Source organism: Alligator mississippiensis, chromosome 4 (assembly GCF_030867095.1).
Source record: "Alligator mississippiensis isolate rAllMis1 chromosome 4, rAllMis1, whole genome shotgun sequence".
Classification (NCBI taxonomy): domain Eukaryota; kingdom Metazoa; phylum Chordata; order Crocodylia; family Alligatoridae; genus Alligator; species Alligator mississippiensis.
Genome location: NC_081827.1, coordinates 147572207 through 147599841, shown reverse-complemented (window position 1 = coordinate 147599841; position 27635 = coordinate 147572207). Strand labels below are relative to the sequence as shown.

Genomic DNA, 27635 nt, shown 5'->3' with positions numbered 1-27635 from the left:
GGAAAACAAGAGAGTCAAATGCTAGGTGTGAGACAAGGCGCTGTGAGTCTAATCCCAACTCTGCCACAGACTCATTGTCTGACCTAGGGTGAGTCACTTTCCTTTGCCTAGAGTTTCTCCGTGTTGCAGGGGCATATAGATAATAATACTGCCCTACCCTAAAAGGGGGTGTTGATGAACACAATGTATGTGCCTTGTCAAGTGTTTTGAGATCCTTGGGGAAAGGGGCCAGTGCAGGGGCAGGTTATTGCAATTGTAAATGTCTGTGGGTGCTGTGAGAAGTAGAGGAAATCAGTGTAGGGGAAGGTGAATGCTGGGGGGACACAAGCCATGTCACTGGCACTGTGCCCTGGGGGAAGTTCTCCCCTATACCTCTGCAGTGACTGGGGTGATGGAGTCCAATCAATAACCACGTTGTCCGGGAGCATTTCCTGGTCCAGTATCTAGAACATTTTTGTTTTTTTCACTTATGAAATTCCTTAAGATTAAAAAGTTCAAAAACAACCAGACACCCCTAAAAATCACTGGGAAAAGAGCATTCACTCAGCCTGGGCCCAGAATTTTTGAGGAAAAGTAGAATTAAAAGCAAAATTTCAGATTTTTCCAGGAGTCTCAGGAAATCCTGGGTCAGGAGACATCTTATTTAAGTATTAATTTTTCTTGCCTTTCATGTAGCAAACCTGTCAGTTAGGGAATAGATTGGATACCCTTTCTTGTCCCTTTGTAGACCTTAGGTAGTTTTTAACTAATTTTAATTTACTGAAGCTGCATTTAGCACTAGCAATAGTTACAGGCAATATCAAAAAAAAATCTTCAAGGAAATTGCACTATTAGGGTATCGGGTAGGCCTGCATGAAGCGGCTGGTATTCGCTTTGAACTTGGATTTGGCCGATTCGGGGGACAGTGATTCGATTCAGTGATTTGAACCATTGTCCTGAATCGATCTGGCTGAATCTGATTTGGAGATTTGGCTGCTGCTGAATCTCCGAATCTCTGAATCAGCCAGGCTCATCCCCCCCAGCCCAGCAACGGCTGCCCCGGCTGCCCCAGCTCCCAGCTCTTTGGAAACAAAAGCTCCAGCTCACTGGGTGCTGCAGGCTGGGGGGCGATCTCTGTTGCCCTCTACTGCCCCATGCTGTGTCGGGGGCTCTGCATGAGCCCCCAGACACCCCACTGGCCCCAGCTCTAGCTCTTTAAGAGAAAAAAACAAATGAAAAAACCCTGGACTCACGGTTCCTGCCTGGCAGGGGGCAATTCTCACTGCCCCCCGCCACATGGGGGCCTCTGCATGAGCACCCTGAAGCCCCGAGGCCACTGCAGGAGCAGAGAGCCCCGGGGTTGTCTCGGTTTTCTTTTTTTCTTAAAGGGCTGGGAGCTGGAGTAGGCGGGGCACTTGTGGGGGGCTGGGACAGGGGGGTAGGGGGAGAGGTTGGGGGGACTGGGGGAGCAGGCAGGGGATGGGGGATGGTGGCCCCCCCCCACGGTCCCCTCCTCCCTCCCCCACCCCTAGTACTTACCAGGTTGGAGTCAGCTGCTGCTCCCTGCTGCAGCCGCTGGGGACTGCCGGAATCATCAAAGCTCTCCGAATCGATTTGGACCTTTTAATTGGTCCCCTGATTCAATTTGGATTCAGAGATTCGGCCACCGAATTGGGCTGAATCTCCTCCAAATTGAATTACCACCCAAAGCTTCGCACAGCCCTAGTATCGGGCTACACTGGGCTCTCCCAGAGACCTCAGCCTGCCTGCTTTAAGATGAGAAAAATCTGTTTGCCCTGCCTGCCAGTCACTGGAAGAGCCAAGGATCTGGAAAGCAACTCCTTGGAACTATTTTGTTCATCAGCTTATTCTTGGCACCGCAGAATGGCTGAGCTCAGGGGCAGCCCAGTGAGCTAAGCAGGGTCCAAATCCCAAGCAGCTGTTTCTTTCTCCCTTGCTATTTGCAAACTGTAGTTATCAGTGAAGTGAAACTTTTAACAACCTGGGGGAACAGATCTCAGGAACCAGGGGCGTTTATTGATGTGCTCTGGGAGGTGGGCTAATTAAAAGTGTCCAGACTGTCAACATGTATCAGTATCTCTGCCCTGAAAAATGGCAGCAGGATCGTTTGAACTAAAGCTCATTGAGCCAGCTTTAGTTTGAAGCACCCTGCTGCCATTTTTCAGGGCAGGGATGCTGATACATGTACCGCTGGTGTCTGCTAGGGTTCCTATATATGTGCAGGTAGGCTGCTCCGATATGCTGCAATCAAAGCATGTCAGAGCAGATTTGATTAATTGAGTCTGCTGGAGTGTGGGAGTTATTGCACTCCAGCAGACTCCAGCATCATATGAATCAGCATTCCTGGGCTGAAAAATGGTGGCAAGGTGCTTTAAATTAAAGCTGGTCCAATGAGCTTTAGTTCAAAGTGCCCCACCACCATTTTTCAGTGTGTGGATGCTGATACATGTGATGCTCCGAGAGCTTTTCATTAGCATGGCTCTCAGAGTTGTGCTAATTAAGGTGTCCCCCTGCCCCCCACCTCCTGGAGCATGTCTGTAAGTGCCCCTGGAGTGTTCCAGCAGACTCGATTAATTGAGTCCAGCAGATTAACTTTCCACAGACCGATTAATCCAGTCTACTACTCTGATGTGCTGTAATTACAGCACATCAGAGCAGCCTCCCTGCACATGTATAGGACCCCCAGGTGTCTGCTTCATGTGGCCAGACATTGTTGATATCAGTCTGTTCTGCTCACAATTTTTGCTTTTGCACAGAAAGAACTGGATGGTGGCCCTGAATGCCAGGCAGAAGGGCTCCTAGCTGCAGGAGATGATTCAAACTGACAGTCCTCAGATTAGAGGGCCCATGTCTCTCTCCCAAAGATCTCCTGTGGAGAAGCCACCTGTGGGGCTGGGGCCTCTCGGTGGAGTGACCACATTCCCCATTTGGTGGGGACAGACTGTTTTCAAAGCTTGTCCCTCCAGAGGAGCAGGGGAGGTTCCTGGGGGAAACTGAAGATGTATCTGGCATTAGTATCTCAACCTGGCCACCAGCATGCTGCACCCTCTGGCTCTGGTGTCAGTTATTGTTACCAGCAGAAGCCTCCATAAGCATAGGCGCTGACTTTTACTTTTGCCGGAGGCAGCCTAAGATGATGGACACATGGAAAGTTTTACACATTTCAGGTGACAGCCCTCTTCCCGAGGGAGGCCTGGGCCCAAGTACTTGGCACCTCTGTCCAGAAGTATGTGATCTTCTGGCCTGCCGCCCTACTTAGGACAGCGTGGGCATGAGCAAAAGGGTCGGAGTATGTGGCGTGAAAAGTGTGATTGGAGTCTGAAGTAAAGATGAGCGACTGGATCGAGTGACAGGGGAATGCATCAAGAGAGAGTGAAGTGATTGGAAAACCTGTGATTGACATTAATGGACAAGACCTTTACCCAGAACTATTGGTGAGAGAAAGTGGTATGATATGAGTGAATAAAAACCTGCAGTTTAGTGCTCTGTTGCAGGGGTGTCCAACCTTTTTGAACGTGGGGCTGGATCATGAACTTTTTATCACCCGGTGGGCTGGCGAGCCATATTCAAAGACGTCACAGGAAGTGGTATCATATCAAGAAGTGATGTCATGTGACTTTTGACACCAGTGAAGTTGCAGGGGTTGACATGGTGCTGGTTGACATGGCATGCATGGTGCTGCAGGAGCCGCTTGGCTACAACCGGGTTGACCTGCTGCTGGAGAAGCCATGGGGCCAGGCCGGGGTTAACCTGGGGCCTGCTCAGCCTGCTGGTGCCATGCCCAGGTTGACATGGTGCTGCAGGACCTGCCTGGGCAGAACCGGGTCGGCACCAGCCAGGAAAAGCAGCCTGCAGCTGAAGCTGGCTTCACATGTGCTGCTGGGGATGGGAGGAGGCCAGCCAGGTCTGCACCAGCCAGCAGAAGCGGTGGTGGAGCCTTGTGCTGCTCGGGACACGGCTCCACCGCCGCTTCTGCTGGCTGGTGCAGACCTGGCCGGGCTCCTCCCATCCTCAGCAGCACATGAGAAGCGGCCCCCTCGGGGCCTCGCGCATGGGTGGCCAGGCCCCGGGGGCAGACTGCCCGGGGGAGCAGGCGCCGCCTTGCAGTGGGGCAGGGCAGGGCAGCGGGGCTGGCTTGAAGTGGGTGGGTGAGGAGGCGGGTGTGGGCTGGCAGTGCCAGCGGCCGCTGCTTGGCCTCCCCCTGGGCCCCATGGGTGGGGCCACTCCCCTGGGCCCCATGGGGGTGAGCAGCTCCCCTCCCCTTGCTGCCGGCCGGCCCTGCCCGCCTTGCCACGGCCCCACCGCTGCCGCTGTGGCTCCGCACTCCTTGCCACTGCCTCTGCCCCGCACTCTACGGCAGTGGCTCCATGCTTTGCCGTCGCCGCCATGGGCCAGATAAAATGGCTTGGTGGGCTGCATTGTGGCCTGCGGGTTGTATGTTGGACAAGCCTGCTCGTGTGTGTGTGTGTGTGTGTGTGTGTGTGTGTTGAGAGGTTGTATTGTCTGGAGTGACTTGTGAGAGACAGTTGTGCTTAGCTGTTTGGTTGTGAAATTGGTGTGCATGACACTTGATCACTCCCCATGGAGGATGAGTAGTGGTGCTGTACTACACCTACTACACTAACATCCCACCCGGCAGTGCCCGATGCCAACACTGCCAAGCAGCCTCATTCACCCTTAACCCTCCTGCCCACCAGAATACAAATTTATCTTCTAGTGGGTCCAGGTCTTTGGATTTGGCTCATTACACCCCTCCTTCCCCTGTTTAAGATGGGAATCATGCTTCCCCATCTGGGACATCTCCTGTAGCCCTGAAGTCTTGGAAACCATCACTCTAACCTTTACTTGGTTTAGTTAGTTTTTTAAGTGATCAGAGGCCCAGGGGATTTGAATTTGTCTAACTTATGTAAATATTTTATAATTGTTTTTTTCTGTATTCCAGACTGCAATTCTACCCCCTTGTTAAAATCCATTGTTTTAAGCATCTGCTCACAATTAACTGGGGGAGAAGGGGAGGGAAAAGATGAAAAATTGGCATTCCCCCCACCCTACATCTGTGATTCAGCTCTTTCCAGGCTATCTCCACCCCATCAAGATAGAGTTTGAGGTCAGCACATTGGCTGCCTCACTTTGGGTTTCCAGAACCCCAGTTTGCTGACAGGACTAGGCCCCAAGGGAATCCATTTGTGCACGCAGGCATGAGTGGGTGTTTTTGAAATTTCAGGCATTAAGAGACAGAAGAGACTTTCCAAATATTGTTTATCTCCCCCTCAAGAGGATTCACTTGAACAAAGGGAAAGAAGCTTTCCCAAAGCTATGTCATGTCACCGTTGAACAGCAAGAACTTTGTTTCTTTCTGATCTGTGCAGTTTGGCCTATGAAAGCAGCTCAGCATCACTGTCTTCAGAGTCCATAAACCACAGTGAACTGTTTAAAGCTGCAACAATCCAAAGAGACTCCTAATGAGAAACTGGTGGTGATCTCTAGTCTAAATTGCTAACAGAAGCTAGCACTAAACTGCATGATATAACCCCCTTCTTCTCCCCCTCTGCCTCCATACCTCCACAAGTGTGTCCTCTCAGGAGGCAACAGAATGGACAAGCTGTCTTCTATCAGAACACAGGGATCCATGTAGCAAAGACTGGGAGCAAGGCCTGGATAACTGAGCAGCAAAAGCCTGGGAGTTTTTAAAGGAAAGCCAGCATGAACAAATAACCTTGATGGGATTCTGCCAGTGGCCTGGTCGGAGGAATTTAGGATGACTGCAACTGGCAAAGGGTTGATCTGCACACCTGGCCGCATCTCACATCAGGGAATTATGACTGTCAGGAAGACAGGGTGAGAAAGGAGACCCTGCCTCCTCATTGATGCAGTATTCACCAAAGGAAAGCCCTCAGCTGGACACAGAGAAAGACCTTGGAGGAAGATTTCAACCCAGCTGGCTCCTCCATGGGGAGCCAGCATGAAGACTCGTGCTTGATCCAGCACAGAGATTGAGAGCTCAGGCCCCCTCTACATGTGCAGGTAAAGGTGTGATGGGATCTCATGCACAATTAACACAATTGCGTCTTCTGCTATGCCACACACACATGGCAGGAGGCATGATTGTGGGATTGTGCATTAGATCTCTTCATGCCATATTTCCAGTGTAGGGGGAATGCGATCCTGGGTTCCCCCTTTGCATTAGCAAGAAGCAGGTTCCCGCAGCTGGGAGCTCTATGCACCCCAGGTAAGGGGCTCCTAGCCATGATCCCTAGGGCTCTGGGGTGCGTGAAACCCGTGGACCTTGGGAATCATGACTACCATGATCCCTGGGGCTCAGGGCACTTCACACTGGACATGGTGCACCCCTGCAGTTGGGAACCCTTTCAGCTGATGGGGCTCCCAGCTGCAGGCGAGACCCTGCTACACATGCAAAATAAAGCTTGATAGCAACCAACTTTAAAGGTAGTACACATTTTTGAGGTCTAAATTTATAGCTGGTTGGAGCTTTTAAAAATGCAATAGCTACTTTGCACACGTAACTGGTCTCCAGTTAATTGTGCAATACCTGTAAGGTGTCGAGAGGGGCCATAGTGACACTGGTGTGAACCAGCCTATAGTGGTACTCCTCTGCATTTATGCTGCCATAGGAGGGTGGAATGGGGCCAATGGCTCAGAAAGCTAAATACAGAATGGAAAACACACCTGGGCAAACAGAGGAGCAGGAGCAAAAGCAGGCAGGACAAAGAGTTCTCTTTAGCTTTGCCTGGCCATATGCTATTTGTCAAACTTCCAGCTGTGCTGGCTGTTGGCCTGAGCCAGTCGTCATGTTTTGGTTCACAACAGACCCACACTGGTACTTTTCATGGGAGAATCACAGCTTTCAGGCAAAAGTGAAGTTTAAAGGGGAACCAGCAGCCCCTGTCCCATTGAAAGTAAGGAAGCCATGTTTTTATGGGAGACGTCCTCAGGCCCCAAGAGGATGTAACTTGTCTTTATACTGTGGTGTCTAGTGAGGGGTGAATAATGGTTGAGACTGAAAAAGGATGGTTTTAAGTCTACATCCCCAAACACAGAAATAACACCAGAGCTCAGCTGGGCAGTGAGAACTTCACCTGAAACAAAAGATGATGGCCTGCTGCTGGGAATGGACTAATGGACCAAGATGGAAAAAGAAGTCCAGGCTCTGTTGCACCTTTTCCTACAGGCTGCTGTTTTTAGTTCTCTCAGCAGCCTTTTACCTTTCAGTACTAGGTCTGAGGCCTCTCTGCCCATGTGAGATGTCAACACTCATGGCAATAGCACTGCTCAGCCTTCCTAGTCCAACATGGGGCAGAAAGCACAGTGAGTCTCGGGGGGAAAGAGCTCTCATCTCACTTGGCCTTTCCAAACCTGGAAGCTTGCAAACCAGAGTCCAGTCACTTGAAGCATCTCTGAGGAAAGCCAGCCAGCAAGAAGGCACTCTTCTCCAGCTCTGGATTACAACCAGCTGGAAGTTCAACAATTCAGACCAGAATCCCAAAACTGCAGCTGGCTCCTACCTGGATGCTGGGTGCCTGAAAGATCCAGATTCAATCATGTAGCTAATGTTAATAAGAGGAACTGCCACCAGCCCGAGAGCTTACTAGGTAAGCAGGAGCCTTCTCACTGGCAGTGCAAACAGCTCAGGGCCATATTGGGATTTATCCCTCTTCAGTGGAGCTCAGGGAAGCATGCTGTCCAGCTGGTACTTAAATATTCACGTGCACCTGTTGTTCCTCAGTTAGGAATCCTGGGACGGGTCTCCCACCCACAATTAAGCAAATGCTGGGAGTGATCACAGTAATCAGTGGCAGCTGCCAGCGCTGGCACTAGGTCTACTTCAAGCACATGCATGAAGTGGAGACAGGTGGATTAGCTTTTTTGCCTCTGCTTTCTTGTGTCTGCATTCTACACACCTCCGACTCGGACTGAGCTGAGCAAGTCCACAGGGGGCTGGCCATGATCTTGGCTCTGGTAGCTATTTTTTTTTATCATTATTTTCTCTCTCACTTTCACGAGAAAATTTTAGTAGTTACGGGTCAGCAGACAGCAGAGATCAAAGCCTGTGGGGCAATCCCAGAACAGGTGCGAGGCAGGAAAACTTCCTCACACAGCACCTGCGCTGCTTATCAATGGACCTCTCTCTGTGCTTGAGTAAGAGAACTGTTGCTGGGGTGCTGGGTGACAGCAGGAGGGGAGAACGGGTTTTGTTCTTCCACACACAGTACTGCGGTGAAGCTCTGACCCCTCCAGGATATTCTTTGGAGTCCTGAAGCATCTAACCCAGATGTGCAAACTTGATAGTGGAAACAACAGTTCCTGAGTAGTTTTCTGCTGGAAAAGAAGCTATATCAGGTCTGTTGTAAACCTTGTGGCTTCCTTCCCAAGTTGGATACAAACAGTTTTCTATGGCCTTAGTTCAGCTGGACCTGAGCTGGAACCTGTATCCCATGGATTTTATACAATGGATGTAACTAACACTTGTAAAATGCCTTTGGGCTCTTCTGCATATGGACTTTGGTGGGCTGCTCAAGCACCAGAAACTCAAGTTGTCACAAGCAAGGGTTTGTTACACTGCTTTGTATTGTAACAAACATGTATTGGTCAGGTCTTCTGCTGAGACAATTCATTCTCTTTGGCTGATTCAGTCTCTGGCTTTCTTCACTGAACCTGCCAGCAAGGGGCCCCAGTAGAGCTGAGTATGTTTCTAGTTTTCCATTGTGGGTACCAGTAAAGGGATTGGGACTCACTGTACAATTTCACAAACCCACTGGGGAGCTGCCAAATGGAAATGTCATCCAGATGCTACATTTCTAAGTCCAAGAATGCCTTTTGGTGCCCAGGTTAGGTGCTCCATGATCCATAACCTGACCCCCCATGAAGCTTCCAGTACCCCATCACCATACTTTGTGACAGGATTGCCTTCTCTGCACCTCAGTGAAAGTGGAGTAATGGGCAATTCATCTCCTGTCCAAACAAAGGGGCACAAGTGGCAGGTGATCGGGACCCAGCCTGGGTCACTGAACAGCCAAGTTCTGCCTGTTTTTTTTTTGCAGTAAAGTCACTTTGATTGAGTGGCCGTTGGGTCCTTGCAGGGGGATATCACATGCAGATTGGTGGATGGCATTCAGGACAGCTGTCATTGGCTAAGGGATATTTTGCACAATACGCCCCTTTTGCTCCTGCTGATTATAATTTTGGAAGGAGGCAGAGGGTGTGGAAGAAGACGGGTCCCTTGATTGCTTTGGTAAGGCAACCCTGGAAAGGAATCCCAGAGAAACAGCTTCAGAGACCTTGGAGGAAAAGGAATGTTTCAGCACTGGCTCCATGCATACAGCAAGTGTCCTGGAAGGATGTGGATGACCATCATCCTGAGCTGTTTGCTCCATATCACGAGCACTTTAACCAAACTGTGAGTGATGCTAAAACTCCATTTCAGTAACATTCATCCAGGGAACAACTTAAATAGATGGACCATTGTTTTGTCCAGTGTGGTATCCCATGTGCTGCTGTATCAGATTAAATTAGATCAGACCACTGGCCCACTGAATTTGGTATCTCACTTTCCATATTAGACTAGATCACTTATCTTGCACTTCTAGACTGTGATGATAGAGGCTGTAGTCTGGGGATGCTCCTTTACTTATACTATAGAGGTTGGGAATGGGAGAGATGATCCCTCAGTTAAACTAGTTAGGAGTTAAGTTAGTGAGAGAGAGATCCAGAGTCTTCAGATGTTGGATACAGTTCGATAAATTAAAGCATGTTGTTGTTTTTATTCACTGTATGCCTGTGTTTAAAGTGGTATAAACTGTGGGATTATAAAAAGGAACTTGAAAGAATTTGAGTTCCAAACTGAAATAGAAGTTGGAAAATGAAGGCAAGTGGCACAACTTGGGCACCTGGAAGGACAAGGGTCACCATAAGTCACCTGACTGCATAGCTGCAGTCTAAGGACAAGTAGCCATGGAAGTTTTGCAACCACCACCTGCCCTTCAGCTGTCTGGCAACATAGCAGAGAACTGGAGGGCATTCAAACAGAAGTTTGGGTGGTACATAGCAGCCACAGAGACAAGAGAGAAAAATGCCAAGTCAGATCCTCAGTCTTGTTGCATATTGTGGGGGAAGAAGCCTTGGCTGTTTATAATACCTTCAACTTTGAAAAAGGTCAAAGAATGAAATGAAGCAAAATTCCATCCAAATTTGAGGAGTACTGCATGCAAAAAGGTAATGAGATCCATGAAAGATACAGATTTCTTATGTGCAAACAAACAGCAGAACAAAGTATAAACTGTTACTGGGTGAAAGAGACTTAGTAAGAACCATGCTTTTGGGAACTTGACAGAATCTCTGATTAGAGATAGGATTATTTGTGGAATTGCAAACACTGCTTTATGAGGAAAAAATACTGGATGAGGGAGGCTTGTCCCTAGAAAAGATGCAGGGGAGCAGAAACTGTGAAGTGCCAGGCTGCAAAGTTGAATGCACCAAAAAGGCAGTAGGCATGAAAACCTGTGAAAACACGTGGCCAGAAAAAGCCAACTCATCAGGCAGAATTTTCCATTAGCAAGAAACCATCTCAGAAGTACAGCCTCTGATGAAATGAGCCTCAGCTCACAAAAGCTTGTGCTATATTTATACATTGGTGTGTACACACACACACACACTAGTCTGTAAGGCCCAAATCTACCATGCCTTGTATTTGACTTCAGACTAACTTGAATAACTACATCTCTAAGAAGCCACTTCACAGAGTGGAATTTTCCATTGGCAAGAAGAATGCAAAGGGAGAAAGAGCTTATAGGCCATGCAGCAGGTGTGATAAGAAACATGGCCCCAAACATTGTGCTGCTTTTGGAAACCTCTGTTTTAACTGTGACAAGAAGAACCATTTTGCGGAGTACTCCCAAATACAAACAACTTAAGCACATGCAGTTGAGAGCATACCAGAAAAAAATTATATAAATATGTCTGAATCAAGCAAATTCCATGAGAGAAACTAAATTATGCCAGTGGAAATACAGGAGACCCTCACCATTTGTGGGGGATACATTTTAGAGATACCCGCAAATGAGGAAATCTGTGAATACTGTACTGTGTTGTCTACGTTGAAAACTTGTTCGGGTTTGTGGGGAATAATCCCGTGCTGCTTCATGGTCTGCTGACGCCACTTCCCACATCAGCTTCACATTACGTAGGCTGTGCCTCTTTTTAAATTTGTCGAACCACCCCTTACTTGCGGAGCACAGTAACAAAATGTCATCATTCTGCGCAGTGAGCGAGCGTGGGTTGGTGCAGCGTACCATGAATATTTGAAACTGCGAATTGCAAATCCGCAAAAAGCGAGGGTTTCCTGTACAAGGAATGATGGCTTCATTTAAGTTGGACACGAACTCAGACTAATATTTTACCCAAGAATATAGAAAATTAAAATTGAAACCAAAAGCGAGTCCAACAAACATCAGACTATCTGGCTATTCATGAACAAATATCCCAGTGAAAGGGAAATACACTGCTAGTGTTCAATATAAAAAAAAAAGTATACAAACTCTTATTCTTTGGAAGGAGGTGACACTCATTTTGGGTCTGGTAGCTTGTGAAAAACTGAATCTAGTTAAATATGTGTTTGCAGTACATGAAAACACAACATTCATGCCTCCTGATGATGATCTTGGCTGTCATGGCCCAAATCCGGACAGTTTTCTTAGATAGAAACCAAGTGTTCCAGAACACAAGATACAACCATGTCCTTGTGGCAAGAAATGTACCTATGGACACAAATTCAGGTGCCATCACACAGATAGAGGAACTCAGCCTCAGCAGTCTGTAGCTAATGAATTTTGTGTTATGTGCAGAAGTACAGCTGCCAAACATTCAAGTCAGTTGGATACCAGTATAGGGATTCAAGTACATCAAGACTTGGAGAAGCTTCCCATCAAAACAAATCAGAAAGTGGATCTGATACTTTTTCAGTCAGAGAAGAAAATGAAGCCTTCAGAAAGACTAATAGAGATTTGCTAAAAGAGCTGCAGAAAAGGGGGAACAGGAAAGTGACAAGTAAAGACTCACTCCAGTGACAAGCTAATAACTTGTCCTCTGTTGATGGGTGTTAATTTATTTTTGTATTAAGTGAGTTTTGTACGTTTTGTTAAAAGGGACGATGTAGTGATAGAGGTTGTAGTTTGGAGATGCTCTCTTACTTATACTATGGAGGTAGGGAATTGGAAGATGGTTCCTCAGTTAAGCTAGTTAAGAGTTAAGTTAGTGAGAGATAAACCCAGGGTCTGCAGATGTTGCAAATAGCTCCATGAATCATCTAGGCAATGGAATAATCAATCCCTTTTGAGGAATCCCCATTGCTTTTGAGCATTGAGCTTACTATTAGGGCTGTGCAAAACATCATTATTTCATTTTGACATCCATTTCACCATTTTGAAGGGACAGTGCTTCATTTTGTCATTTTGTTTAGTTTTGAAGCACAGTCCTGTTTCATTTCATCGAAACTGTTTCGCTGTTTTGACTAGTTTTTTTTGATGTTTCACTCATGGGCTATAATGGGGAATCATGAAAATTCCTAAAACGTTGTCATTTCTTGCCTTATTCAGATGCAAATTGCTGGGATGGTAGCCCCTTCTGAGGCGATGAAGCCTGCCAAGTTTCAAGGAGATAGGTGCAGAGTTTTTTTCAGAAACTGCACCTCAAAGTCCTGAAAGCAAAATTTGCCGGCAGTGGCAGCCTCCTGTCATCTGGCATGCAGATCTGGGGATTTGCACCCCCGGGAGAGGTATGGGGCTGTGCTGGACTCTTCCTGGGGGTGTGGGCCCTCTGATCTGTGCTGGATGACAGGAGGCTGCCGCCTGGGACTGGTGCTGGGTGCAGTCTGTGCCCAGTGCCGGAGAAGACAGATGCTGCTGCTGGCCACAAGCAGCAGCAGCAGCCTCCTGTCATCTGGGCACAAATCCGGGGGCCTGCATCCCCAGGAGGGCTGCAGGGCTGTGCCGGACTCCTCCCGGGGGTGCGGACCCACGGATCTGCGCCCTGGATGAGAGGGGGCTGCCCTGTCATCTGGGACCAGCGCTGGGTGTGGGCTGAGCCCAGTATCAGAGAAAATTGCTGCTGCCACCTGTTCCAGGCAGCAGTGGGACCCTCCCCTCATCCTGCATGCAGACCCGGGGCTTGCAATCTTGTCCGTTGCTGGATGCAGCCCATGCCCAGTGCCGGTCCCAGGTGGGAGAGGCAGCCTGAGCCTCCTTTCATCTGGGGTGCAGATCTGGGGGCTTGCACCCCTGGGAGGGCTGCCAAGCTGTGCCGGACCCCGACCCCCGGGGGTGCGGGCTCCTGGATCTACTGCTGCCACCTGGGACTGGCGCTGGGCACAACCCATGCCCAGCACCGGGCTCCATGGAGCTCAGCCCAGCAGCAGGAGGTGGAGCGCAGCCCTGGCTCTGCCCGTCTCTTGCCGCCAGGCTGCGCTCTGATCAGCTCTGCCAGCCCTACAGAGCACAGCCCGGTGGTGGGAGATGGGCAGAGCCGGTGCTGCACTCTGCCTTCCACCACTGGACTGAGCTCCATGGGGTTGGTGGAGTGAATTGGAGTGCAGTGCTGGCTTGGTCTGCTTCCTGCCACCAGGCTGCGCTCCGATCAGCTCCACCAGACCCATGGAGCTCAGCTTGGCAGCGGGAGGTGGACAGAGCTGGCGCTGCGCTCTGCTTTCCACCCCTGGGCTGAACTCCATGGGGCCGGTGGAGCCGATCAGAGCACAGCCTGGTGGCAGGAGGCAGGGAAAGCCAGGGCAGCGCTCCCCACCGGGCTGAGATGCATAGGGCTGCCGAGCCTCTCAGAGCGCAGTCCTGGCTCTCCCCTGCCTCCTGCCACCGGGCTGCTTTGAAACTCAAAATATTTAGAAACTTTTGAAATGTTTCAGTTGCCCTCATTTTGTTTTGAAGCTGTTTCGATGCTTTTTGTTTCATTTAGATTTCACTGTTTCAAGCTCGAACAGCGTCAAAACAGCTTTGAAACGAAACACTTGGCAAAATTTCACACAGCTCTACTTACTATATGTCATAACACAGCCACATGGAACTGCCTTATCCTGGGGTGCTGGGAATGTGAAGGTAAGAAGGTGCTTTCCAATCGCTGAGTCCAAATCTTCATGTTCTTCTCTGCTGTCTCCTCCTTACTGCAGACATTACTTGGCAGTAATCCCTGCTGATCTTCACTACCCATCAGTCCAAGTTGCCTGCCTGCATATCACCTGCAATGAGGAGAAGATCTATGCAATGCTGTCTATAGAGCAGTCTGAAGGATACGATGTCTTGGTGCACAACGAGATTCAGCAGAAAAGAAGCTTTATGTGTAGCAAGTTTCAGGTGAGTTTCCCACAGCTAGAGCCCTTGTGTTTCTTCCACCATTTCTATTTCTTTGTGGACACTAGCCCCAGTAAAAGGTGTTAGTCTGGCCGTTCTTTACATCACTGCCCTGCAGTTCTCCCTTGGTCAGATACAGCACGAGCAGGTTTCTCATACTCACCAGCCTCACCAGACTTCCTCTGCCCTGTCTGAGAAGAATGTACTGCAGGGAGAAGCATGTCAGCTCACTGTCCATGGCTCCAGTCCTTCCTTAGTGTCTTTACTGAAGTAGACAATGAAGAAGCCAGTTAAGAAATTTGGGCGTTAAAAAAAATATATATTTTTGTTGAAAAATTAAGTTTTAAGGTGGCAGAACATTTCTGTGAATGGGGCTAGAAACTGAGAGAAGCACCAGTCATTTTTAAAAATTCATTTGCAGAAATGCCAAGTGAACTACTTTGACATTTCCAAACCATTCAATGTTGGGATTAGTTCCACAGAGGGACCCAGTTCCAATCATGAGGTCATGGCACCAGAAGCAGCTCCTCTTACACACTATAGCCTATGGTTTATGGTGCTCACATGAGGATAGATGACTCAAATTCAAACTCCCTTTCACTCTAACAGGAACAGGGACTTCAACTGAACTTGATGTCCCACCTGCCTGGAGACCACCCTCACAACTCAAGCAGGGTATTCTGGGCTGGGTCTCTCTCAGGCCTTTCTGATAAAGCTGTTTGTATAAAATACTTAAATATTAATTGGACCAAGCTTTGAAACCCAGGGGCACATCCAGACAAGCCCAGCTGTGTGGTGCTGCAAACATGTCTGCAGTGCCACATACCGCATAGTCAGGTGTTCTCTGTGCTGCATGGGAACACTGCTTGTATGTGTGCTGCTCCATTTTTAGCCCTGCGGGTTTTTTTGACCCCTGGATATCTGGGGGTCAAAAAACCTGCAGGAAAGAAAAAAAGAGTAGCACGTACACAGGCAGTGGGCTCCCCTGAAATGCAGAGCTGGGCCACCTAGAGCTGCACTGCAGCTGCCAGCCAAGCTCTGCCCAGCAGGATTGCTGCTGCTGCAACCCCAGAGGCCCCCAGAATCCCAGGTAAGGCTGCTGGGGCCAGCACAGTTCTGGCTCCAGCCTCCCCACTGGCCCTGGGTTAACTTGCCATGTGCCAAAGTGTGCATGGCCTGGGCATTCCCTAGGGACAAGTAGCTGTGGCACAAGGTGCGCCACTGCTACTTGGCCCACGGAACCAAATGTCTGTGGTCGTCTGGATGTGGCCCAGGTGTCCCTTCAACTGGATGAGTGCCCCAGCTGTTGGATGATAGTCATTCTTTCTCTTGCTCTCATACCATGAGCCAACAAGTATTTCATTAGTTCTACAAAGTGGAAAAGCTTCAAGAAAACAGTCTGAGAACTTTCTGTTCCTGAATATCTCATAGTCCAGTGATTAGGGAAGTCTCTTACATGGAAGACCCAAATTCAGGTCTCTACTCTGGATCACCCAGTTCAGCCTCTGCAAGAGAAGGCTGAGAGGTGATCTTGTGGCTCCCTATACATTCATTAGGGGGACGCAACAAGGGATCGGAGATGCTTTGTTCATCAGGGCACCTCTTGGGGTAACAAGGAACAATGGTCATAAATTGACAAAGAGCAGATTTAGGTTAGACATCAGGAAAAACTTCACGGTAAGGGTGGTCAGAATCTGGAATGGGCTTGCAAGGGAAGTGGTGCTCACCCCTACCTTGGGGGTCTTTAAGAGACAGCTGGATAGGCATCTGCTGTGGTCATCTGACCCCAGCACTCTTTCCAGCCCAGGCAGGGGGATGGACTCGATGATCTGTTGAGGTCCCTTCCGACCCAAACATCTATGAATCTATGAATCTTTGTCTCCCAGAGCCCTGGTCAGTTCTCTAACCTAGAGCTATGAAACACAGCTGTGGTACCAGCATCCCCTTCAGAGGTTAGCCTTTCATTTATGGATTTCCTTTGTTTTTGTTAAAATGTCCAGAATCAAAACAAAATACATTACTTTACACAAGAGAGAGAGAGAAGAAAAGAAACACATTCATTTCTGGTGGAATGATCAGGCTTTATTTTGTTTTTTGCATGGCTGGTTTGAAAATGTATTATTTATGCAGCTCTACTAATTAATGCCAGATAGCATTGAAGGTGTGTGTGATGTGGGTGCCAGATCCTCTGAGAATTGTACTGTGATGGAGTAATGAATAACATAAAAATAGGTCTGGAAAGGACCTCGGGGATTCATCTAGTCCAAGTCCCTGCTCCAGGCAGGTTCATCCCTATCTCCACCATGTTACACATGAGTTTGCCTAACCTATTCTTAATTTTTTTTTAGAACAACTCTCATGGATAACTACCAGGCACACTTACAGAATCATCAAAAACACCCTTTCATTTGCCAGAGGTAAAGCAGGGAGGTGAGGGCACGGTCAGTGTCCTGCCACTGTAAGGACAGGTATTAGGTTGTTAAAATATGCTCAAAAGAGACATTCCCCAGGGGAAGAAACACAGCAGCAGCTCAGTTTATGCAAAGGGCAACAAAAATTATCCTGATGGGAATATATGTGTTGGTTTCTATAAACTACAAAGGACACCCTCGGGGCTAGTTACCATATGCAGAGAATCTTTACAGTAGTCTAGGGTTAAAGGAATTTGCTTTCCACCAGAAAAGAGCCAGCACTTACCTGTGCTGGCTGCTGGCCATGGACAAATTCTCTCATTCTGGCTTTCTCCTTCTAGACTAACTAACGTAACCCGAGCTCTCTGATGTCAGCATGTGGAGGCAGTTAGACCTATCCCTATGCCTCTCCCAGCTTTATGGTTTCTTATGGCCTCTGACTCCCTGAACCTCCTATATGGAGGAATATGAGGGTATCACTCATCTCTTCCTGGCAAGCAATCAAAGGGGTCAAATCCCTGGCTTGTGGGCTCCCATGTGACATAGTGTGGAACTAGTTGAATCTGAGTGTGGAGAGAGGGAGAGGAGTTTTCCTTCCTGTGACCCTAGGCTAGGGGGTTATTGTTCCCCTCTTCTTCTCACTTCTTCCCACAGAGTTAAGGGAAAGTGAGGAGACTGTTCATGTGCTCTCTTTCTCTCTCTATCCATACATAGGTTTCACCTCCAGCTGGAGGCACAGAGGAGGTTGCTACCATCAAATTGTTCATCACTGGCCGCAGGATCAGTATTTCTGAGGAAAAGAAGGTCCTGATCCATAGGCTTGGCACCGGCACCTTCATCCAGACGGACAAACCCATTTATAAGCCAGGACAGACAGGTGGTTCTCATCTGCCTTGTTCTGTACACATGCTGGGACAAATCCTCTTGGGAAGGAAGGCAGAGGCAGCCTTCTGCCACCTCTCCACTCTTTCTCTAACCTCTTGGAGCCATGTCAACCTTCAGTATAAATAAGAGCTATCTCAAGGCGGTGATCATTTTTGTGCTGGCTTAAAGAGCCCACTGGAGCCCCGTGGAGCCATGTCAGCCTTCTAACCCCTTGGAGCCATGTCAACTTTCAGTATAAATAAGAACTGTCTCAAGATGGTGACCATTTCTGCTGGCTTAAAGAGCCCCCTAAGGGTCATTGTACTAGTTCAGGGAAATCAGGGTATGTGCTCTGGATCCTTTCCCAGCCCTCCCATGCTCCCAGCCTGCCACCACCCCATCAGCCATGGAAACTTTACCCCACCAGAGAGTCTCCTGACATTATTGCTCCATTTTGTAGGCCCAAAAATGCCACAAAAGGGATACCCCTCTATACAATATATACCACCTACTTTATATGTGATCCTACCACCCTCTGTTGAGTATGGAAAGGACTGCTCAGCTATATGCCACCAGCCTTTTTGTTTAGTCGAACAGGCTGGGGCTCTCAGTGTGGGAGGATCTAATTTTCATCCCAGCTGCTGCTGTAAAGTTCTTAATAGCTTCAGTGTATAGCCGTGCCATGGCTGGGCAAACCCAGACAGCTTTTGGCTGATGAATGTGCTTGGGATGAAGGTGTGAATATCTCTGTATGTATTTATATAACACTCTGTGTGCTAGACTCACATCTGCATACTCTGAGCATATGTTGGGTGGGGACAGGAATAGGAAAGATCTGAAAGAGTAGGGAGGCTGCAGGGCAGGACTGAGGATTACCAGAGTTGTGTGAGGAGACCAGCTGTGGTATAGCAGCAGGGTGGGAGTGAAAGCTGATAAATTCCTTGAACTTTTCATTAATCTTTATGTTTACTTTTCTCTTGCAGTGAAATTTCGTATTGTGACCATGAACGAGGACTTCATTGCACTCAACAACTCGGTAAGTAAATCTGAGTGGCTGTTGAAGAGCCTCCTTTTGTTTCACATCCCAATCCTATACTTTTGCCAAGCCTGCCCAAGCTTCTATGCTTTCCTATCCCCCCAATTCATGCATGGACTTGGCCTGTCAACTGTTTGAAGTGGTGCAAACAGAAATGACATTTTTTGCATGATCTGGCCCCTAAAAGCACTCTACAGCCATGGCATAACACACGTGCTTGGCTGCAGAGCACTTTAAAATGGCCAATTACATGAAAAAGTAGCATTAAATCATTTAAATCAGGTAGTAAATGAAGACACTCTATATTAGAGTGCCTTAGGGAATTTGGATACAGTTCCCCACTAGGGTTATGCTGGAAGGGGACGGGGAGCGGATGGGCTGTGATCGGTGGTGGGGGTATCCCAAGCAGGACCCTCTCCAGCAGGAGAGGGTTCCCAGTGACCCATGGCACCAGCAGGGAGGGGCACAGCCCCCAAAATGCCTTCACACTGCCACCCCACATTGGGGAATGAATCCTGGCTGGCTCTTTGCAACTGGACAGCAGGTGGGGAAGGGGGAGCACCTGGGCAGGGATTGGGCTGGCTGGTTTCCACAGTACGCTACAGTGCCCCCTGCTTCCTGGCCTTGGCCTGTGCATAGAGGCACTCAGCCACCACCAAACTCTGGATATCTGTTAGCTTTGATAATTTTTGTAAAGGGCAAAAAGTCACAGTGTGATTGAGGTGCCCTTCTGTAAGTTCTGTAAATACCTTAGAAGAGTAACTCCCAGAATAACATTTGATAACCCACTGCTAAAAGCAAGTGGCAGTGGGGTACAAACACCAAGTGCAAAGCTCTGCCTATATTAAGGAGGGAGCTATCCATCAGCATAAGATGACCACCCATCAACACAAGATGACTGCCCACCAGCACAAGTTGGCCATCCATCAGCATCAGATAGCTGTCCAGGACTGCAAGCACTGTACATGCTTAGCCTTTATTGAGTATATATCAGTTCCCTCTACTGGCTACATTGCTGCAGCTGCTGCTTTTAGGAACCTCATTTGTGGGAGTACACCACTGTGTCCTGTCAAATGTACTGAGAGGACAGGTCTGTTTCCTGGAGGAATCTACCCTAGTGTTACACGGGAAGAGGACTCTCTTAAGCTAGTACTTTTCTGGGAGTCTTCTATGAGATCAGCATTGTGTAGCAGGCTGGGCCTATGTCAAACAAGGACACAGCTCAATCAGCCCGGGACCCTTAAAGAATAATCCATTTATAAATTTAGTGTTGCCAGTTCCTGAAAGTGGGGACCTACCAGAAAGATCTCAAAAAAATGCTAAATTTCACTAGCTGGACCTTAAACAAAGAATTGATCATTAGACCAAGTATTGCACATAGTAAACTGCTCATACTTACGCCAAATTTTATCCCACCTATTAGGTGCATAAGTGGACTCAGGTGCCTACGTGTGATTCTATTCTACCCTATTCATGTCCTGTCAATCTATTAATGCATCGATTTTTTTTTTTTTTTTTTTTTTTTTTTTTTTTTTTTGTAACACTCTGAAATCTGACCCTTAAGATTGAGTCACAAGAAGTAGTGAGGAAAAGGAGGACCCACCCACCTTTTGTATTAGCAGTTTTTCATGGATTTGAGCTGTGTGGAATAGGATGGCATTTAGGTGCATAAGTCCAATCATAAGCACAAGAGGTGGAATAGAATCAGTCCCTGGGCAGAATTCTGTCCCACCTAATGGATAACTAAAGAGCAGCTGATGACCAATTCTGAGTCTCCTGACTATTGTGCAGGAACAAGTCTGTTACCCATTCTGGGCGTGTAAATACTCCCATTATAGTAATAGGCAGATCATATGATCATAGAAAAGTAGGGCTGGAAGGGATCTCATAAGGTCATCTAGTTCAGCCCCGAGCTTAAAGTAAGATCATCCCTGATCATCCCGCCCAAATGTCTGTCTAACCTGCTCTTGAAAACTTCCAAGGATGGTGATTGCACAACTTCTCTAGGTAGCCTGTTTCAATGCATGATCACCCTCATGGTCAGAAAGTTCTTCTTAATCCACAATATAACTTTCCCCTGCTGAAGCTTGAGGCTAAATTACCTTGTGATGTCCCTTCCTACCCTACTTTCCTATGATCCTATGTTGATGGGTCCTAGCCCTGCCCTCTACATTCATGGTGAAAAGCTCATCTCTATCCTCTTGGTAAGCACCGTTCAGGTATTTGAAGACTGTTACCAAACTCTTCCTCAGTCTTCTCTTCTCTAGACTAAATAACCTGAGTTTTTTCAGCCTTTCTTCATAAGTCTGCTTCCCAGGCCCTTAATCATTTTTGTTGCTCTGTGCTGGACTCTTCCCAAACTCTCTACAACCTTCTTGAAGGGATGGGCCCAAAACTGGATCCAGTACTCCAGATGAGGCCTCACCAGTGCTGAATAGAGTAGAATGATCACTTCCCTTGATTTGCAAGTGACATTACTATTAATACAACCCAGGCTGCTGTTGCCTTTTTTTTTTTTTTTTCAGCAACAAGAGCACGCTGGTGGCTCATATTCAGGTTATGTTGTTCTGTAACCCCTGGGTCCTCTGCTGTATTTCAGTTGAGCCAGTCATTCCCCATTCTGTATTTATGCATACAATTATTTTTGTCTCAAGTGAAAGACTTTGCACTTGTCTTTGTTAAATATTATCAGATTGACTGCAGATCATTTTTCCAGTTTATCCAGGTCATTCTGGAGATTAGCTCTACCCTTCATTTTGTCTGCAACTCCACCCAATTTGGTGTCACCCACAAATTTGCTAAGTGTGTGCTTAATCCCATCATCCAGATAGTTAATGAAGCTATTAAACAATATTGGCCCTGGGAGAGACCCCTAGGGAACCCCTCTTGATACCTCCTCCCATATTGACATTAAGCCATTGATGACTATTCATTGAGCACAATGAGCCAACCAGTTATGTGTCCATTTCACAGTACTTCAATCTAGTCTGTATTTTCTTAGTTTGTTAATGAGAATGTTGTGGGGATGTCTATGTGAAGGTCTCCAGAGAGTGATCCTATTCATATAATTGGGGCAATTTTGTGTCCTGAGGGAGTAATGGAATCACTCCCACACTTAAGTCCAGTAGCTCAGAGTCTGTCACAAGCTGTAGTTTGGTTTTCCACAAGGTGAAATAGAGCTGTGCCCATTATGCTTCTTATACTTTGTTCAGGGTGTATGCTTGTCTCTTCTAATGTTGCTGCCTCTTTTTTTCCCCCCAGTACCCATTCGTGTTCCTTCAGGTGAGTGTTACAGAAATTGGTATTGTGTCTCAGGTTACTAAAGTTTAGATGGGTTTTTTCAGGACTTCCCTGTATCCTAGACACTGGGCATGTCTACATGTGCATTGATGCATTGTAATTATGGTACGTTAAGTTTAGTGTGCCATAATTGGCAATACTGTGCTGTAGTGCCGGTGCACATCTTTTACATGACGCTAATGTGCAGTAGACAATTCTACTGTGCATTAGCACATTAGTGCAGCTTTTCCACGACACACTAATGCACAGTAGAATTAGTCTACTGTGCTTTTAGTATCTCATGTAGACAGGCCCATTGTGAACCAAGTTCTGCTCTATGTTACACCAGTGTAAATATGAGTTAGATTTACCCCACATGAAAAGGATCTCCATTTGGACCTTTAGCTCTCATTCCTAGAGTAGAAGTATTGCCAGCACTCCTACTCCCATCTGTGCTTCTAGGGGATGAACCTTGAAGTGGGGAAAGGACTGGGAGGCTGAAATATTAAACCACATACCAACCAAGCTGGAGAGGAAAGACTTCACCTAACATTTTGCAGCTTTACAAGGGATTGCCAGCTCTGCTGGGTTAAGTGCTCAGGAAGGTGCCCTTTAGTCTTGCCCTTCAGCAGGAACCAAGGTGGGATGAAGGGGTCTATTTTTGTTTCTGTTTTGTGTCTTGATTGAAGACTGTATTTTCCCTGCAGGGAAGAGGGCAATGAATGAGTTGTCCGTGGCCTCTTTTTGGGACAGGGGTGTTTGTCTTGGAAGGGACAGTAAGAGGCTGGGTGACTCCTCTGTGTGTAAGGTGGCAGGGTGGAAGTAGGTAGGGATGTTAGGGAATACAGGTTGGGGGAAACTATTTTTAGAGAACATGAGTGGAAAGGGAGGTTGGGTTGGGCAGGAGGGAATGCTCTCCTCCATCAGTCAGAGAAGTGGGAGCAGGTGGGATGAAGTGTCTGAATTTGGCTTTTTTCTTTTCAAAACCCTCTGAATTTGGCTTTTTCCCTGAACAGGAGGCATCTTCTTATTTAATATTTTATTTTATTTGTTCAAGTCTTTTTCTCTTTTATTGTAAGCCACTCTCAGTCTTTTTGGGAAGGGCACTATATAAAACTAATGACTAAATAAATTAACAATTAGAACTTTTAAGGCCTCTTTCGCCTGGATAAGAGTATCATTGGCAGAAGAATCTAAAATTTCTATATATAGGTCATATAGAGAGGCCGTGTGCAGATGAAATAAGGGGCATCTCTGCTCAACCCTTTAAAGCAGGCTAAATGCTTTTGCACCTCTTTAATGGTGTCAGTGTTTGCATGTCTCGGTGGTGTACTGCGCATTAATTACAGCTGCTGTAGCAAATTTGGCAGCATAACACACCTTAGATGACTTGGGGTTCAGGGCAGAGCAAAGCACTGGGCTCCGTGCAGCTCAGGGGCTCTGCAGGAAACCCTGCAGGCAGCCTGGCAGCAGCCCAGGAAATCAGGCTCCACCGGAGAAAAGCTACGAGCCTGATCCGGCCCCCCCTGCCTGCCTACCTGCCTGAGGTAAAAAAGTGCTGTTTTTAAAAACCCACCACTTCAATTTAGGGACCCTGTTTCATCTACACACACCCTCAGAGACCAGTTTAGAACCCAATGGGTAATAGCATTAATCTTGAAACAGCTGCATATTATGAGGTTTGGATTATTTAAGAGGCTGTAATAACTGGCTCTTCCTCTCTCTTGTGGGTGTAGGACCCTAACAACAACCGGATTGGCCAGTGGCTGGACGTGGTAGCTCAGGATGGCATTGCAGATTTATCTTTCCAGCTAGCTGCTGAGCCTCCCCTGGGGATGTATGTCATCAACGTAGCCAATGGGAAAGCATACAGCAGCTTCTCCGTAGAGGAATATGGTATAAATTGGAAATATGTGGGGCAGATATGAGGCATGGGAAATCATATCTGGGAAGAGGAATCCCATTTCAGTACAAGAAACTGATGGTAGATGGAGAATCACATCTGTGGAGGGAAGCTCTGTCACTTTGGACAGGGAAAGGAGTCAAATTCATAATGGATATTGTTTAAGGAGGTGATTGTCTGGCTCCCTGGTTGGTTGAGTACAGTGCAGTGGCTCTAATGGAGCAACACCAGCACTACAATCTGCTGACCCCTGAAATCTGGCTGTAAGGGCATGAAGGTGGGAGTTTCTAAAGAGCTTAAGTGATGCGGAAGAAAGCATCCTGCTGGCTTTCAATGGAGCACAAGCTTCTGCATCACTTAAATCCTCTTTAAAATTCCATTCTCAGTGCTTATTTCTAGAGGAATTTGTAAACTCTACTTTCACCCTCTCTGACTTTGTTTGTAGAATGTGTCCAGGGCTGGACTTTTGTTCTTCAGTCTTTCCAGAGCCATGTAAGAGTAATACTTTGTTAGCTGTGGGTAGCCTCTTTCCATCATCACTCATCACAAACAACTGAGAGGTCAGGGAATTCTACAAGTTAATTCTGAGCCATCAGAGAATGGCAGGCTGGGCATAGACATCATCACTGGGGTAAACACCCAGGAAACAAACTGTCTTCCCTTATAAAAGAAGAAAATGGGACTTCCTACCCCTACTCTGCCAGGGTTTGTCTCCACCTCTATCCTCAGCAAGATGTAATTATTCCCTCTTGTCTCTCTGGGTTTCCCTTCCAGTGCTGCCAAAATTTGAAGTGGTTTTTGAGAAGCCAATTCATATTTACATTTTGGATAAAACCTTCCCGCTACAGGTGTGCGGCAGGTGAGGAGGCTTCCTTGGTGGGAGGGACACACTACTGCACTCTAGCCTGTGATGAGCAAAGGCCCCTGTATCTCTTAGGGAAACCTCCAGGAAACATACAGATGTGGGAACATGGGATAGGAAGAGGGTCCTGAGGCCACGCAGTCCAGTCCCCAGTATTTGTAGGTAACCATTTGTCCAAAGGGACTGTCTGTCCCAACCTCCCTTACACATCACAACCACAAAATAACGTATGATGGAAAAAACCCTTAAAAACTGGACATTGTGTCACAGGCAAAAACCAGGGGAAACAAGGGCACCGCTAGTGCCTTGACACAACATGGCAGAGGATTTGTAAGGTTAAAAGACACTCAGACTAGGAAGTGGACTGTGCCTTGCACTGCAAGAGAGCACAGCCTCCGCTTCCCAATGGTTCTTGCCATTATGACCTGGAGAAAAAATTTCTCTTGACCCCAGATCTGGAAGTCAGTTCAAACATGAGCACATGAGCAAGACTGTCCAGTCAAGCACCCAAGGGGTTTCTGAGTACTAAGAGATTGTCCCAGTTCATGCCAGACCAGTTTCTACTTCTAGCTGTTGCCAATGTCTAATGCTAGAGGAAGCTAAAAACAAAAGCCAGAAGCCAAATAATACATTCATGGATGGAGGGGTGGGGGGGAATGCCATTCTCTTGATATGCCTTATACATTGCATGTATCCATCCACACAGTTAATTCAATCTGTCAGTGCACAGGAGCAGTTCCTCCATTTTGTAACTATCTGCCACTCCTACTCTCTCATGCAGATACACCTATGGGAAAGGTGTGCAAGGGGGGATGGAGGTAACCCTGTGCCGGAAGCGTTGGTCCCTGCCCAGCCCGGATAAATCAGACCTCTGTAAGAGCTACCTCAGCCAGGTGAGAGTCCCTTAGCAAGACAGGAGCCACAGTCCTACACAACAGAGCAAAGAAGCCACACTATTTGGGCCAAGGGGAAAGGGAGGCAACTGTAGGTGTTTTATTTTCAGTTGGTTTCTCTCCATGTTTAATCCCTGAGTTTGTTACTCACCTGCAGCTAACATCTGCTTTTGCTTACTGTTGGTAAACTTGGATCGTTCCCTTTCTTGTGTTCTATCCCTTTCCAGTTCTCCTTTCTTTTCCAAGTTTGACCCTTCCTTGTTTTCCATTACGTTTCCCCCTTGAATTGCTTCGAGTTCAACTGTGCACATTGAGCCAGATTATATGGGAAGAATGTAAGTGAATTCAGGTGCCTAAGTGCCATTCGATTCTCCCCGCTTGAGTCCCTGAAAACCCGTTAATGCAAAGGTGGGTGGGTCTGCCTCCCCCTCACCCCCTTTTTGATACATAATCTTAAGGCTAAGATGATGGCATGTTACAAAAACAGATGGATCAATGTATTTTCAGGGAGTCAAACAGGATAGAATAGAATAGAATCGAATCACAGTTAGGTGCCCAATAGGTGGAATAGACTCTGGCTTATTTTAACACTAGAAAGCCCCAAAAGCCATTTAACGGGGAAAGACCAAGTACCTAACATCAATGCCTCTTCTGCCCAAGCAACCTCCCCAAACAAGCCTACCATACTCTCAGGGTTGATCTGTGAAGAGAAGTGCCATGGACTCTGTGAAGTCTGCTGTATGATTAGGGGCATACAAAATGTGCTCCAACCTTGTAGTGATGGTGCTAGCTCCAAGGTAGCTAGTGGGAACCCTCCTGGCCTGCTTAGAGCATGCACTTGGCTCAGGCACCTCTGGCTCTCAGCTAACCTACCACTGCGCTTTCCCCTTAGGACAGGGGTGGGCAAAATGCAGCCTGGGGGCTGGATGTGGCCCGCCAGGCCATTCTATCCAGCTCACGGGGCCCCTAAAACATTTAGAAAATTAATATTTATCTGCCCTGGGCTGCCTGTCATGCAGCCCTTGATGGCTTGCCAAAACTCAGTAAGTGGCCCTCTGCCCAAAATAATTGCCTGCCCCTGCCTTAGGAGCTCCCATCCTTCCCCTTGCAGGTGCTCCTTTCCCTCTTTCACTTTAGTTTGGTCCTTGGTTTTTTTCTGTTAGGTATGTTTTTTTCCTGGCTTTCCCTGTTCTCTGCTTAAGCATTCCCATCTCTCTTATCCATCTGGTCCTCTCTCTCTCTGCCTCTAGGGAATCTGGGCCCATTTGTTTTTGTTTGGCAGCTCATTTTCTCAACTGGGCTGCTCCTCTTGAGGGAAGATTGTCATTTTTTAAAAAAAGCTCTGTCTGAAAAAATTTATCTGCTCTTTGGAAAGTGACACCCCAAGGTGATTAGAGCTGGGAGGGACTAAAGGAAACAAATAGTTGGTTGTGTCCTTTTAGCTTTTCCCTCTGTGCATCTAACTGGGATTTGCGTTTGCCTGGTGGACCAGTCTTCCTTTTGTTCCAGGGGCTCTTTCACCCAGCAGCAGAGAAACATTAAAAAAAATGTTTAATAGGCTTTGTAAAGACACACATGCATATACACATGTGTACATACACATATATACACACATATAGATATGAACTCATAGACATGCACACATGCACAAAGGCACACACACAAATGCACACACATGCACATGCACACAGAAAGGACGAAGGAGGTAAAGAAGGGTCTTTGCCCTCCACTCCTCTTTTGCCACAGGAATCACCATCTCTGCCTCTGATGCTGAGATCCAGCTCCTCCTGGCACCATGTTGTGCTGTGCCATGGTGCAGGCAGGAGACAGAATCACATCACCATGCAGACAGGGCGATATTGTCTGAGTGACACTCAGATCATTAGCTCTTAAGGTGCCCTCTGATGTGGAGTGGTGAGCTCCATCAAAAAGAGGTTCTGTTCTGTTCCAGGTCATTTTTACCTCCTGCTGGCCACTCTCCTATTGTGCTGGGGTCTCATCTGGACTTTGCTCTCTCT

At 47.5% G+C, this 27635-nt stretch overlaps 1 protein-coding gene across 1 annotated transcript in view; it reads left to right on the top strand.

Annotated features, from left to right (window-relative positions):
* The first annotated feature begins 7309 nt into the window (after positions 1–7309).
* Positions 7310–27635, top strand: part of LOC102558104 (alpha-2-macroglobulin-like protein 1) — a 49636-nt gene continuing 29310 nt past the window's right edge. The window contains exons 1-8 of the mRNA XM_059726226.1: positions 7310–7326; positions 14189–14372; positions 17495–17657; positions 18628–18680; positions 21942–21962; positions 23696–23855; positions 24637–24721; positions 25506–25617. Coding sequence (XP_059582209.1) covers positions 7310–7326; positions 14189–14372; positions 17495–17657; positions 18628–18680; positions 21942–21962; positions 23696–23855; positions 24637–24721; positions 25506–25617 — 795 coding nt within the window. The remainder of the gene's footprint in view (positions 7327–14188; positions 14373–17494; positions 17658–18627; positions 18681–21941; positions 21963–23695; positions 23856–24636; positions 24722–25505; positions 25618–27635) is intronic.